The sequence below is a fragment of the Tupaia chinensis genome, unplaced genomic scaffold, assembly GCF_000334495.1.
Source record: "Tupaia chinensis unplaced genomic scaffold, TupChi_1.0 Scaffold139767_1, whole genome shotgun sequence".
In the NCBI taxonomy this organism is placed as follows: Eukaryota; Metazoa; Chordata; class Mammalia; order Scandentia; family Tupaiidae; genus Tupaia; species Tupaia belangeri.
This window is the reverse complement of record NW_006199647.1, coordinates 534,325-547,769: the sequence shown is the minus strand read 5'-3', so window position 1 is coordinate 547,769 and position 13,445 is coordinate 534,325. Positions and strand designations below refer to the sequence as shown.

The 13,445-nt window shown below is 52.6% G+C and overlaps 1 protein-coding gene across 1 annotated transcript; it reads right to left on the bottom strand.

The window, feature by feature from the left end:
• Nucleotides 1–1,045: 1,045 nt before the first annotated feature.
• On the bottom strand, nucleotides 1,046–11,336 carry OSTC (oligosaccharyltransferase complex non-catalytic subunit). Its single transcript, XM_006162238.3, has 4 exons — nucleotides 11,127–11,336; nucleotides 6,847–6,940; nucleotides 4,164–4,361; nucleotides 1,046–1,558 (listed from the first exon to the last, which is right to left on the bottom strand). The coding sequence occupies exons 1-4, from the start codon at nucleotides 11,263–11,265 to the stop codon at nucleotides 1,540–1,542; spliced, it is 450 nt and encodes a 149-aa protein (XP_006162300.1). The 5' UTR covers nucleotides 11,266–11,336; the 3' UTR covers nucleotides 1,046–1,539.
• Nucleotides 11,337–13,445: the final 2,109 nt, after the last annotated feature.

Genomic DNA, 13,445 nt, shown 5'->3' with positions numbered 1-13,445 from the left:
AATCCCCCAGCGGGATGGCCATGCCGTAACCCCTGCCCCTCCGATTTCTTCTCAAGATTTTGGGCACGCACACACGCCCGCCATCATTTTCAAACTGCCCTGTCTGGGACTCAAACTGTGCAGTTGTCCATGTGGGAGCCAGGGCCTTAACCTCCACACCACCTGCTGGCCCCCACACTGTTTTCAACAATTATTCAATTGTATTTATTGTTACCTTAAAATCTGCTGTGAGGCACATGTGTCCACCGGAGAGACAAGGCAACATGAGAAAGCAAGCCACCGGGTCCAGGACTCTGCCACGGTCGGCCACGTGGGAGCCAGTGCCTTCGCCAGGCCACCTCTCGCCCTCCCACTAAACCCATTTAATAAATGAATGAGTCTCGGCTTACTTAAATAACAGCTACAATTACATCAGCCTTAAAATGAGCAACGAAAAAAATTACCTAAGAGATTCTCCTGCAGGCTTAAAGATCTTGGCCCAAGGGTAGGCCGCCATCAGAAGCCGTGGCTACGGCGCCCAGGGAGGCCGGGAGGCCGGGAGGCCGGCCTCGGCCAGGGACATTGTCACACCTGTTCAGAACATGTCCACTACAGAAAAACACCTGAAGGGAACTCTCACTTGGCACAATCGCACGCCCAACTCGGCAGCACTCAGACAGCCCACGCGTGCACACGTACAGGGATGAGGGGCCACCTCGCACATGCTGAGACTGCAGGTTGCTCAAAGTAACGAAACCGAGGGGCGAGATGAGGCTAAATGGTTTAGACTGGGGTTGATGCTGTTAAAAACAAACATGGGGACCAGCAGTTGATGTAATGGCTATGTCGCTGGACTTCCGACTGCGGTTCAAGTCCCGGGCCCGGTGGCTTAAACTCACGCCGGGTGTGTGTGTGTGTGTGTGTGTGTGTCCCGGATCCCAAAAGAAGGGAATGCAGTGTGGCCATCCCCCTGGGGGGTGACTTCTCGCTTTCTGTCTCTTTCTGGCAAGTGCATGCACCCTATAGCAAAAACCTCTCCAAAACACACACACATACACACACAGTATTAATTAAAAAATTATTTATTTCTGCTCCTCTCACACGTCCTCTGGCCCCAGGACAGTTTCCCACACGACTGAAACAACAGATCACATACTGTTCAGAGGCAAATCACCGCAGGCGAGGCTGGCCAGGGCCTACAGCTCTTGGGATCTTGCTTCCTGATGAATTTCTGAAAACCAGAACAGCCAGCTCCTGAGATGTCAAGGGGGTTGTAAAAATAATCACTTTATTCAATATTACAGTTGCAGTAATGGAGTATGTTTTCTTCAAGAAACGAAAAACTAATAGGAGAATGCCGCTCCGTGTGGCCGGTTGTCAGTACCGAAGTGCTGCAGGAACTTGTGACAGGAGACATTAGTCCGAGCTTCGGGGGCGCGTCCTGTCTTCCCAGACACCTTGTTCTGCGCTCAGCACTGCCTTCCGCACTTCGTGGAGGGCTGGCGGCTTCACTATTCAGACAGGAGCAGACCCGGCAGCCACGCTTCTCCCCACGGCACGCTAGCCCATCAGATAGCCCCTGTGGGAACAAACGGTAGATGCCAAACAGGCCGCACTGCCACGTGCCAGGTGGGGGAGCAGGCAGGAGCCTGCGGTGCCCGGAGGGCGCTTACCGCCTCCCTTGTCACCCCCACTCTCCCAGCGGACCTGGAGAAAGCGGCGGGCCCTGGTGTTTCTCAGACCTCCTGTGTTACTGTTACTCTGCTCACTACACGAAGAACTGCCCGTGTCCATCAGCACGTCAGTCTGTGTGACGGAAGATGGCGAGGTCTCTGCCTCCCTGTGACACTAGCCCAGCCACACTGCGGGTTGCAGGGAGGCCAAGAGCCTGGCTCACCACCTCCAGCCTGCGAGTGCCCAGAAGGGACAGTGCGCGGCTGCCTCTCGCCTGAAATCCGCCACCACTCCTCTCCACACCCGGTCCAGGCCGTCGGACTTACGTGTGGGGTCACTCTGGGGGGCCAGAACGCCTCCGTGACACAGGGGGGTACAGAGGGTGGCGAGATTCTGCTAAGACCATGGCTCTGCTTTGATTAGACCGGATCAGGACTGTGGACTGAAACCCACAGAGTAATAGTTTCCCTACCTCAGCCTTGATTTTTTCTTTTCAGTTTGCTATAGTATAGGGTGCATGCACTCACCAGAGGGAGAGAGAGAGAGGGAGCGGGAGAGGGAGAGGGAGAGGGAGAGGGAGAATCAACCCCAGGGAGATTCATGCCACAAGCCCTTCTCCATTCTCTTCCTGGGATTCAGGGCATACACACATCGGCACCTAGCATAATTTTCAAGCCACCAGGTCCAGGGCTCGAACCACGCAGTCAGCCATGTGGGATCCAGCTGCCTTAACCTCCACGTCATCTGCTGGCCTCCTACCCCGTCCTACATATGGGCCTCCAGAACGGGAAAAGGAAGACAAACACCGGTGTAAACAACAGTAAAGACGGAGGTGGTCCAGGGTACGTAGCACTTCCTGAAGTTCCTCTGTAAGCAGTTAAGACGGGCAGCTCTGCTGTCCTAAGAGAAAAGCCTGCCCTGAAGACAACACCCCCCTTTCCTGTTGCACATACTCGCGTCCTGAGGAGAGGTCTAAGCGGGAAGGCCGGGTAAGAGGATGAGAACAGCTGGGAGGGTAAGAACACCTGGGTCTCTGGGCAGAACTTCCGTGAGCCTCTGCGCACGCCTATGCTCCGACAGCCCCAGCACGTGGCCCCCTTCTGCGACCTGCCTCCCAGGGTTCCTTCTGCTGGGCTGCTGACACGGAACTGCCTCCCCCTCTCTGGAAGCCCCTTCGTTCTCGCTCACTACGGAAGCTCCAGTCTCTCCCACCCGTGTACCTCACCAGGCTATGGTGACTTATTTCCTGCAGGAGCAGAAAGGGCAGAAACAGAGAAGAGGCCAGAGTACCCACGTCTTCAGGCAATGTAGCCAAAGGCCAGACAAAAATAAGGGCCCCTGGTGGAGGAGTCCTGGCCAACACTGCCACACGCACTCGCTGACAAAGAACCTGGGCCCGCCCTTCCCCTCCTGCAGGCCTGACACGGAAACAGGAGCCTTCAGGGTCAGTCCCTGTGAGGTTCTGGGGAAGCCTGCCTACCGGGGAGGGTAGACCGTGGACAGGCTAGGCCGCTGCACACCCACTAAGAACCAGTAGGGCCGACTCTGCTGTCAACCCGTCCTAATAAGTAAAACGACCGACAGCGACTCTGTTACGTTGCCCAGAGTCCCTGTAGTTGCTAGCGCAGCCACAGGTGAAATCGGAACAAATGGGAATGTGACCAATCTTGACCGTGATTCCAATGACCGCAAATGGAATTATAAACATTGCCATGAAAGGATTTTTCTTCTAAAAATGGAAGCTTTCTGAATCAAAGTGATCTTTAAATATATATTATATATAAAAACATAATGCTTTTCTTATCTTCCTGGGGGCAATAACTCATCCAAGATTTAATGGGTTTTCTCCAAACCAATATCCAAAGAGCCACAGTAATTAAAGGCTTGAAAACATTCCCTACTGCTGTTTCTTTAGTTTGTCACAGGGTACATGCACTTGCCAGATAGAGAGGGGGAGAAAGAGAGAAAAGGAGGAGCGAGCAAGAGGACAAGAGAAAGAACGCACCCTGGGGGTGGCCACACCACCGTGCCTCTTCCTCCACTCCCCTCTTGGGATATTTGGCATGTACACACACGCCAGCAAGACTTCCCAAGCTTCAGGGTCTGGGACTAGAACTACGCGGTCGGCCATGGGGGATGGAGCCAGTGCCTTCACCACCACGCCGCCTGCTGGCCTTCCACTGCTACTACCACTGCACTCCTGCCTCGGAGGTGAGTAAACGGCACCGTAGGGAACATCGGCCTCTATGGAGAGATGTGCAGACGGTATCACCAGATTTCCTCACAGACCCGTAAGGGGATGACACCCAGAAGGTGGATCAGAAACTCAACCTGCTTATCAACTATGGCTGTTATCTTTGAGCAAGTTATGAAGTCTTTGGCTCTTGGGTTTTCTCCGTTTAAAGGAAGGCTACATGGGCTCTCCTGAGACGTTATGCCACCCGGCACTCAGCGGACCAGCCTGCGGTGTCAGCCCCACTGCTGACCGCACAGAGCACTCGGTCACTTACGGGAGCTTCATCCTCATGAACACTCTGGCCATGAAGAAGCTCAGCAGGACACAGACGAAGCCGATGAACAGGAGCAGGAACCTGTTGAGTTTGGGGATATTGGGTGCGTTGGAGCGGTCCAGGATGATGAAGCCTAAACCTCCCATTGTGAACAGGAAGCTGGAAGCCAGCCCTTCCATAATGTACTGTTTGTTTACCCTGAAAGGGAAAGACCGCAGCGGAGTGAGGCACGGAAGCTCTCGGAAGGGGAGCTTCCCCTTTAGGTTCGAAGTTCCGTTTCGGCTTTACGCTAAAACATCATGTGCTGATTTTTCATTCTTACTCGTACAAGTGTTACACTACATCTTCAGATATTTACTCAACAAACACTTAGTGAGACTCTACCATCGAGCACTGTCTGGGTTCTGGGGACACAAAGACAAAGAAAACAGACAAAATTCTGCGTTTATGTACGCCTACGTCCACAAAGTTTCAGAAATCCACATGAGAGGTCAGCCCACAGCCTAGTGGTGAGGGCAGCCGGATTCCACATGGTGGATGGAGGGGATTGAGTCCCACAGTAACGGCTCACAAACACACTGGGCGCCTGTCTCGTCCCCCCACACCCCGAAAAATCTCTTGGGCAAATGTACGCACCCTTTGGCAATTAAAAAAAAGTTAAGCTACTTAAATTTCAATGATCTGTTTCAAATTAATTTTTAATTGCTAGGAATGTTTCTTGAAGCTTTATAGTAAGTAGCTAATACACTTCATGTTTCAAAGGGAAATATTTTCAAAGCAAGTGTTCTTAACTATAAAGATCCATGAACTCCACAAGGACTTCATGCAAATTTTGTCTGTTTTTTTTGACAGATTTTTGTCATAAGGAATGTGCACCCACTGTAGAAAGACAGAAAGTGAGAAATCACCCCCCAGGGAGGATGACCATGCCACATTCCCTTCTCCTCCATCCTCCTCTCAGGATTTTGGACACACATGCACAAGCGCCGAGGATGAGTTTCAAGCCACTGAGTCCAAGACTCAAACTGCAGTCGACCAAGTGGGAGAACAGCACTTAACCACTACGCCACCTGCTGGTCCCATGATGTCATGTAAATTTGTAAATATGTGCATCTGATTTTTCTAGGGATGCAGAACTTTGAAGAAATTCTTAGAATTCAAGAACCTCAAAAAGTACATTTCTGTTAAACAGATAATTGTACAGGAACACATTTAAAGAAGGTATTTTTCATTAACTAACTGCTTTCATTGAAAATGCAAAATATACACCAGGTTCAAAAGTCAAACAGTACAGAGACCAGCAGTTAGCGTAATGGCTATGTCGCTGGACTCCCACGTAGTCGATCGCGGTTCGAGGCCCAGACCCGGTAGCTTAAACTCACGCCAGGCGCGTGTGCATGCGTGTGGGCCCAAGATTCTGAGAGGAGAATGGAGGAGAAGGGATTGCGCCGTGGCCATCCTCTCTGGGGGGTGATTTCTCGCTTTCTATCTCTCTGTCTCTGTCTGTCTGGCGAGCGCCCACGCCCTATAGCAAAAACCTCTCCAAAAAAAAAAAAGTCAAGCGTACAGAAAGGACACGAAATGGGTCTCTAGCACCCACTGCCTGTCACCGAGCTTCCTCCCAAGAGTCCCAGTGAACCTTCCCAGGAACGTTTTATGAATAAAGTGATGCTATAACATATGACGTGTTTCGATGTTTGTCAAGGGTTTTGGAAAACAATGCCATAATCATTTGTAGGTGAACCAAACCAAGCCAGAACAGCGCCTCACGGCTGACACGGGCTAGCACGGAGTCCTCGCGTCTCAGCCGCTGTGGTTCTTTGCGGCACGTGCTTCTGTAAATGCCCGTACAGTACACATCTTACGCTGCAGGCCACGTGGTCTGTGTTTCGCTTACTTAGCTCAGCCAGACGATATGTAAACAAACGGGTGGGCCTAACTCCACCACAACTTTATAGATGAAAAAGACAAGTAGCTAGTTTGCTGCCCCAGAAGAGTCTAGAAATTTATTTCTGACTGACCCTCTCCTTAAGTGACATGCTAATCATTGTGGAATACTTTATTTCCTAATAAATGAATAAGTAACACACCTCCACTGTTACCTGCTTCCTGCCGCTTCGAATTCAACATTTCAAACAGCTGCTGTCCAACAGGGGCCCACAGGTCTTTCTGAAATTTTTTTTTTTGCAGAGGTTTTTGCTACAGGGTGCGTGCACTCACCAGACAGACAGAGAGAGACAGAGAGACAGAAAGCGAGAAATCGCCCCCCAGGGGGGATGGCCACGCCACAATCCCTTCTCCTACATTCTCCTCTCGGGATCTTGGGCACGCAAGCACATGCGCCCAGTGTGAGTTTAAGCTGCCGGGTCCGGGACGCGAACCGCAGTCAACTACGTGGGAGTCCAGCGACATAGCCATTACGCTAACTGCTGGTCCCCTAGTTTTTTTCTTTTTTAAGAATTATTTTTTATTTAACTTTATTTATTTGTTAATCCATTCCAGCTTGACCAGCATTGGGGGGAGAGGAGAGAAAGTGAGAAAGAAAGTCGCCAGGTCCAGGACTGGAACCAGTCGGCCACATGGGAGTCCACCGCCCTTAGCCACCATGCCACCTGCCGGTCCCTCTTCCTGTGTTGTAATAAGCAGGCCTGCCCCAGAGGCCTCCGCACCACACAGCTCTTACCTGTAGGCGAGGAAAGCCACCGGCCGCTGATGCCCGTGCTCATCCGTCATAGAGCCGACACTCGGAGGTTCAACGATAACGTCGTAGATTATCCCTGTGCACAAAGACAACGGGGCGGGTCAGACTGCTTCCGAATTGTTGAAAACAGGATAATAATTTTCATCACCTCTAAAGCGTCACTTAAACAGAACTGCTTTGATTTTATGACTATAATGAAATGAGGCTCAGCTCATCTCGGCTTCCAATACAGCACTAAACATTTAACTCGATGTTTCAGAATGACTGATGACGTAACCATTTCTCTAAAAGAGGTACACATTTCATAAAGGAGAATCATTTACTAATTCTCAAAAATGGCTCTACGGGGGCCAGTGGGCGGCATGGTGGTTAGGGCGCGGGGTCCCCACGTTGCGGAACGTGGACCTGATAGCTTGGAAACTGCACCAGGAGCATGTGCGAGTGCCAGAATCCTGAGCAGGACGGAGAAGCGACTGTGGATGGCCATCCCCCGGGGGCCATCTCTCACTGTCCCTCCTCTGTCCCTCTGCGGAGAGTGCACACATTCTGTGGCACAAACCTACCCAATTAAAAGGCTCTATAATAAAGGGAACTTGGGACCAGCAGTTAGCGTAATGGCTATGTCGCTGGACTCCCACGTAGTCGACCGCGGGTCCGCGTCCGGACCCGGTGGTTTAAAACTCACGCCGGGTGCGTGTCTTCATGCCCAAGATCCCGAGAGGCGGCGTAATGGCTATGTCGCTGGACTCCCACGTAGTCGACCGCGGGTCCGCGTCCGGACCCGGTGGTTTAAAACTCACGCCGGGTGCGTGTCTTCATGCCCAGGAGCCCGAGGGGAGAATGGAGAAGGGATTGCGGCGTGACCATCCCCTCTGGGGGTGATTTCTCGCTTTCTGTCTCTGTCTGTCTGGCGAGCGCCCTATAGCAAAAAAACCTCTCTAAAAAAATTAATAAATAAAGGGAACTTCATGTTAAGGCTATTCAGTTTATAAATACTGTTCCGTGTATTCCTAGATCTGTGTATAAGTTGAGAGGTGACTAGAGAAATCATCTAGCTTAAATGTAAAACAACGAGCTTTTTTTTTTATAAGAATTGTTTATTTAATTTTATTGTTCCATCTGCTCTCACCAGAGAGAGAAAGTGAAGAAACCAGCTGCCAGGTCGGCCTGTGGGAGTCCAGGGCCTCGACCGCCCCACCCCTGCTGGCCCACAATGTGCAGTTTAAGTCACGCCCTGAGGCAGGCCGGCTACTGGAGCCTGGGGCCCTCATCGCGCCAGAGCCCCATCGTGGTCATCCATGTTCATCGACATGGAGTCTTCTCACTCTCCACCTTCACCTACTTCACCCCAACGTCCTCAGACAGCTCACCTCGGCCCTTCCTGAGCACAGCGAGCCCCTGTCCCCTCACCCCAGCTGACAAGCCAGCGCACAGGACTCCCCCAGCTCACATCTCAACCTGCGCACAGCTGACCCCGCGCCCCTCACCTCCTTCCCCACTGCACCAGAGGGACCCGCAGCAGTGATCAGGACCCCAGCCCCTCCGGCCTTCTCGGGACTTTAGGCCTCTGGACCTCTCTCCTGTGTTTTCCAGCTCTCCGTCCCCACTTCAACCGTCCCTTGACTCCGGCCCTTCCCTGCTAATGTCCCATTCCTGTGCGTCCTTTCCAACAGGGAGTCGGACTTCCTCGTGGAGAGAATTAGGCAAACTCGTCCTCCCTTCCACCCCTACCCTCACCCTACAACTTCCGCCAGCCCGGCTTCTGCTTCCACTGAGGTTGCCTCCAACGGATGCTTCGTTCTTACTCAGGACCCTGACTCCCCAGGTGCACGGCCTCCTCCTCAGCGAATGCATCTCTTGGGGAACACCTCCACATCCCTGCTCAAACCGAACCCCGAGGAGCTCACGACTCCGTGAAGATACTGGCACGCCAACGGCTCTCACAAGGCCCGTGTCGTGTCGGTCACCGGTCAGGCCTGCAGACTGGGAACACTGCTCGTGTCCGGTGTCCCGCCCACGGGTTCAGTTAACACCAACTGACCAACCTCCACACAGCCCTCTTCCCTCAGTTTTGGACGAGTACCGGCAAATCTGATCTATCCGGCTAGTGGCGTCCCAAAGTGACCCCTGTGTTACCATTCCCCACCAAACACTTGAGAAACGACACTTCCTTCTACCTGGTGCTTGTTCACCTTCACCCAGTTATCATCCAGACCTATCGGATCTGCTGCCAGGCTGTCCTTCATGACATGACCCCTCACCTCTGCTGCCACCAACCTGGTACAGTCCACACCGACGAGAAGAGCCGTGGCCCACTCTCCCTCTGCCAGCCTGCACCCCCAGCCCCCGGCCTCGGCTCCCACGACGCCTCTCAGGGAGCCACCGTCAAGCTAAGTGATGCCCCAGCCCCCACTGTTTTCTTAGGACCTCCCGCTGCCTTCCTTCGTGCACTTGTGACAGTTCACGTGATGTTTAACGTGTCCACTATGGTGACATAAGCTGCAGAAGAAAAGGGTCCTCACGTTTCGTGGGTTACCCCCAGCAGCGGGTGCCTGGAACGTAACAGGCACTCGATACATTTGCTGACTAGTTCTCAGAAATAATACTTATTTGTAAAAGCACACACAGTGTTTAGAAGAAACTCCTTTCCAGTGGCAAAACCAATTTGTCACAGAAGATACTTCACTGACTAGGCCACTTCGAGGCGTCTGTCCACTTTCCCCCACTGGTTGGGGCAGAGACTCTCATGACAACGATCAACAGGAAAAACGTGGTTGGATTCAACATTGAAGCTTCTGGAGCTCGGCCACATGGGAGTCCACCGGGTACTGGACTCCTATGTGGTTGACCGTGGTTCGAGACCTGGGCCTGGTGGCTTGCTTTCTCACTTTCCCTCTGTCTGTCTTTCTCTGGTCAAATTTAAAAATAAAAATAAATAAATAATTCAAAAAAGAAACCTCAAAAAACAGGAGGGACCAGCAGTTAGCGTAATGGCTTATGTCGCTGGACTCCCATGTAGTCGACCGCGGTTCGCTTCCCGGACCCGGTGGCTCAAAACTCACGCTGGGCGTGTGTGTGTGTGTGTGCCCAAGATCCCGAGAGGAGAATGGAGAAGGGATTGTGGTGTGACCATCCCCCCTGGGGGGGTGATTTCTCGCTGTCTCTCTGTCTCTCTCTGTCTTTCTGGCGAACGCACGCGCCCTATAGCGAAAAACCTCTCCAAAAAAAAGAAAAAAAAGAAAGAAAATGGAAGCTTCAAAGGAAGGAGCCATCTCCACGGGAAGTACTGGTTACAGGGCAGACTGGAAGACGCAGACCAAGTGCTCACTCTAAAGCCACATGCACTTGAAATCACAGTGACTCAAGGCAGCTTCTGACGTCCTGTACGGCTGATGCAGACACCATGCTCCGCAGTGTCTTACCATGGCTTCCATTTGAAGGAGCCTAAATTAACGCCGGCTAGTCAGGGCTGAGGGGAGGGGGGCCCTCTGGAGCCCTTTGGATTGCGGGGTTGTCCCCTCCTCACTGCCGACTACACTAAACCTCTATGCACACGCTGACTCCATGGCTATCCCCTCGAAGGGAGGACCCCTCCTGCGCTTTATTTTCATCGTCCGCGAATGAAATACTCCACTTCCCCAGTCTGTAAGTCAGCGGCCCGATGACAGGGTGGTGGCTGAGAAGCGGCGGTCCCCTGCCAGCTCACCCGCATCCGCGGCAACGCCCCTCTGCAACTTTCTATTTGCGAAGGACAGCATAAGGAAGCCGGCCACTCGCAGGTGTTTACCCATGCGATTTCTTCGCTTTCACAACGCTCAGCTTCTGCCGCTGAAACACAGTGGCTCTGCAGATGTCACCTCCAGCCCTGCAGCAGAGCCAGGCGTGGGAGCCCACTCGGGAACAGGCGAGGCAGAGCAGCGCAGGCCCCGTGGCGCCAGCTCACGGCTAAGCACCTGGCCTCTCCGCAGGGGCCGGATTCCAGGAGGACGAAGCCCGCAGCCCCGAGTGAGCACGGAGGCCGGGCGGGCCACCCTGGACGCCGCGGGCGTCTGCCCTACCTCGCGTGCCAGGCGAGCAGCTAAGAGCGGGGACAGACAGCGCCGATCGGCGCTTGAAAGGTACATTGGACCCGGTCTCCCGGACAAGGGGTTAAAAAGAGGCAAAGCAAAGACAGCGAGAAGCGAGCTCTGCCAGCCAGGACCGGGCGAAGGCCAGCCACGTCGCGGGACCCCGGTCCCTGCAGCCCCGAGGCGGCCGGTTACCTCCGGTGATGAGGAAGTAGGACACCACCACCAGGGCGTACACCGTCATGGCCGAGGGCATGTGCACCCACGGCGGCTTCTTCAGCTTCAGGTTGGGACATTCGAGCACCAAGAACGGGACGCGGTACAAAGTCTCCATGTTGGCAGCGGCAGGGCAACTCGGCCTGCGGCCCCACGCGCCGCCGGAAACGGACCCGCCCTCGCTGCCTGCCGCGCGTGCGCGGGGAAGGCCGGGGCAGGTCGGAGAAGACCGCGGCAGATGATGTAGCCAGAGAAGGAAAGTCTAAATCATCTAAAGCGAATAAATACTATGATCAAATATCATAATTTATTTAAATTTCTTACATTGATATTGGAATAAAAAGCTCCGTTTGTTATCAATGAATAACTCGGGTGTTTATGTACCTTCCAGGACCCGCAAGGCTTCCGACGTGGCCGAGCCAGAGCCGCAGGCCTCCGCCGAACCCCCCCCCAGGGAGCCGCTGAAGCTGATTGGACGCCGGCGCTCAGAGTCCCGCTCGCTGACGCACAGGCCGCTGAAGCTGATTGGACGCCGGCGCCCAGAGCCCCCTGGCTGGGGCAGGGGCCATGGATGCTGATTGGACGCCGGCGCCAGAGTCCCAGATTCGCGGCATGAATGGGGACGCTGGGAAGCGGTGCCTTTACGATTAGCGGGTTTTTCGAGAGTGTGAGAAAGCCGCAGGTGGCTGCGCGCTTCCTTTCTGATGCGCAGTGATGGTAGTAACGACTGTTACATTTGCCAAAATGAGACACTGCCGATTGAAGAAGTTTTCAGCCCAGATCTGTCACACATGCGAACAGGACACCTGCCAGGGGGAGCTTTAATCCTGCCACCTTGGCTCGACCACGCTACTTCAAACGTCTGTTTTCATTCGAGTTCCTTTAAAGTGGCTGGTGACAAAAATCCAGCACCGGCGGACACACTGCTGAGTCTTTGTTTTTATGTTTTGTGTTTGCTTGTTACTGGACCCATGGTTATTTACAGGATGCCATAAATTGTCCCTGCATGTTAAATTAGTTAATTGGATCAAGGAATCAACTATGGAGAAATAGTTTAAAGACTATAATAATAAAAATTGTCGGGACCAGCAGTTGGCGTAATGCCTGCCGCTGGACTCCCATGTAGTCGACGGTTCGAGTCCCGGACCCTGCGGCTTAAACTCACGCCAGGCACCTGTGTGTGCGTGCCCAAGATCCCGAGAGAAGAACGGAGGAGAAGGGACCGCGGCATGGCCATCCCCCCTGGGGGGTGATTTCTTGCTTTCTGTCTTTCTGGCAAGGGCTGGCACCCTATAGCAAAAACTTATGGAAAAAAAAAATTGTCTTAGGGCCAGCTGGTGGTTAAGGCAGCTGGACTCCCACATGGCTGACTGGTTTGAGTTCTGGACCTGGCAGCTTGCTTTCTCGCTTTCTTTCTCTCTATGATCAACTTCAACAAAATAAATAAATAAATAATAATGACAATGAATAAAATTAAATAAACAATTACTTTTTAAAATGTTGTAAACATCGTAGCATTAATTCTAAGCAAGACTTGCTGCTCTTATAGTTCAATAGTGAAAGTATATACAGCCTGAACCTGGGTCCCCTTGGATTCTGAAGGGGCCCCTGAAAACTCCAGTAATGAGATACGTTTATGCCAGACTCCGCAGCAGTCAGAACCTAGAGTCTAGTGTAAACGTAAAACAGATTCAAGATGATTAAGATGGTACCAGTTTACGTGCTTATCCTTCCTCCGGTATATTCCAGGGTCAAATAATTCTGTACACATTGAAGGAAATACAGAAATTATTACTATGTAAATTCCAATAAAAATGAGTAAGAGAGACTGCCAAGTCAGGACACGTCACATTCGTCTCTCTTGGATAGTGACCATCACTTTTTAAAAGGTATTTCTTCTGGGGGGGGGGACGAAGAGACGTCCTCCACAGAGCCCCCACGTTGCCACCTTCCCTCCCAGCCCTGATCACAGGTGCATGCACAGGAGCGCCCACCCCTGTGCACGGGGAGCCTTGGACTGCAAACCCAGGGCCTCCCCTACGGCCTCGGAACTGGCGCAGCTGGCCTTCTGTGGCTCTCTTACCCATGTTCTGAAAGGGACGTTTCTGCAGCTTCCTGTTAGTTAATGTTTTGTTTTAGCATCATAAATTTACAAATATTTTTCAATGTGAGTTTTTAATATTCCCCAAGGCAGGCACGACAGAAATATTTCAAGAGTAAGTGTGGGGCCAGAAGGTGGTGTGGTGGTGAAGACACTGGACCCCACATGCCTGACCACAGTGCAAGTCCCAGGTTCAG

Excerpts from the sequence above, each read along its gene's own strand:
- OSTC (XM_006162238.3), bottom strand. The coding sequence starts at position 11,265 with ATGGAGACTTTGTACCGCGTCCCGTTCTTGGTGCTCGAATGTCCCAAC. Across the intron at positions 6,941-11,126 it reads CTACTTCCTCATCACCGGAG|GGATAATCTACGACGTTATC; the intron begins GTAACCGGCCGC and ends CTTTGTGCACAG. Across the intron at positions 4,362-6,846 it reads GTGGCTTTCCTCGCCTACAG|GGTAAACAAACAGTACATTA; the intron begins GTAAGAGCTGTG and ends TTTCCCTTTCAG.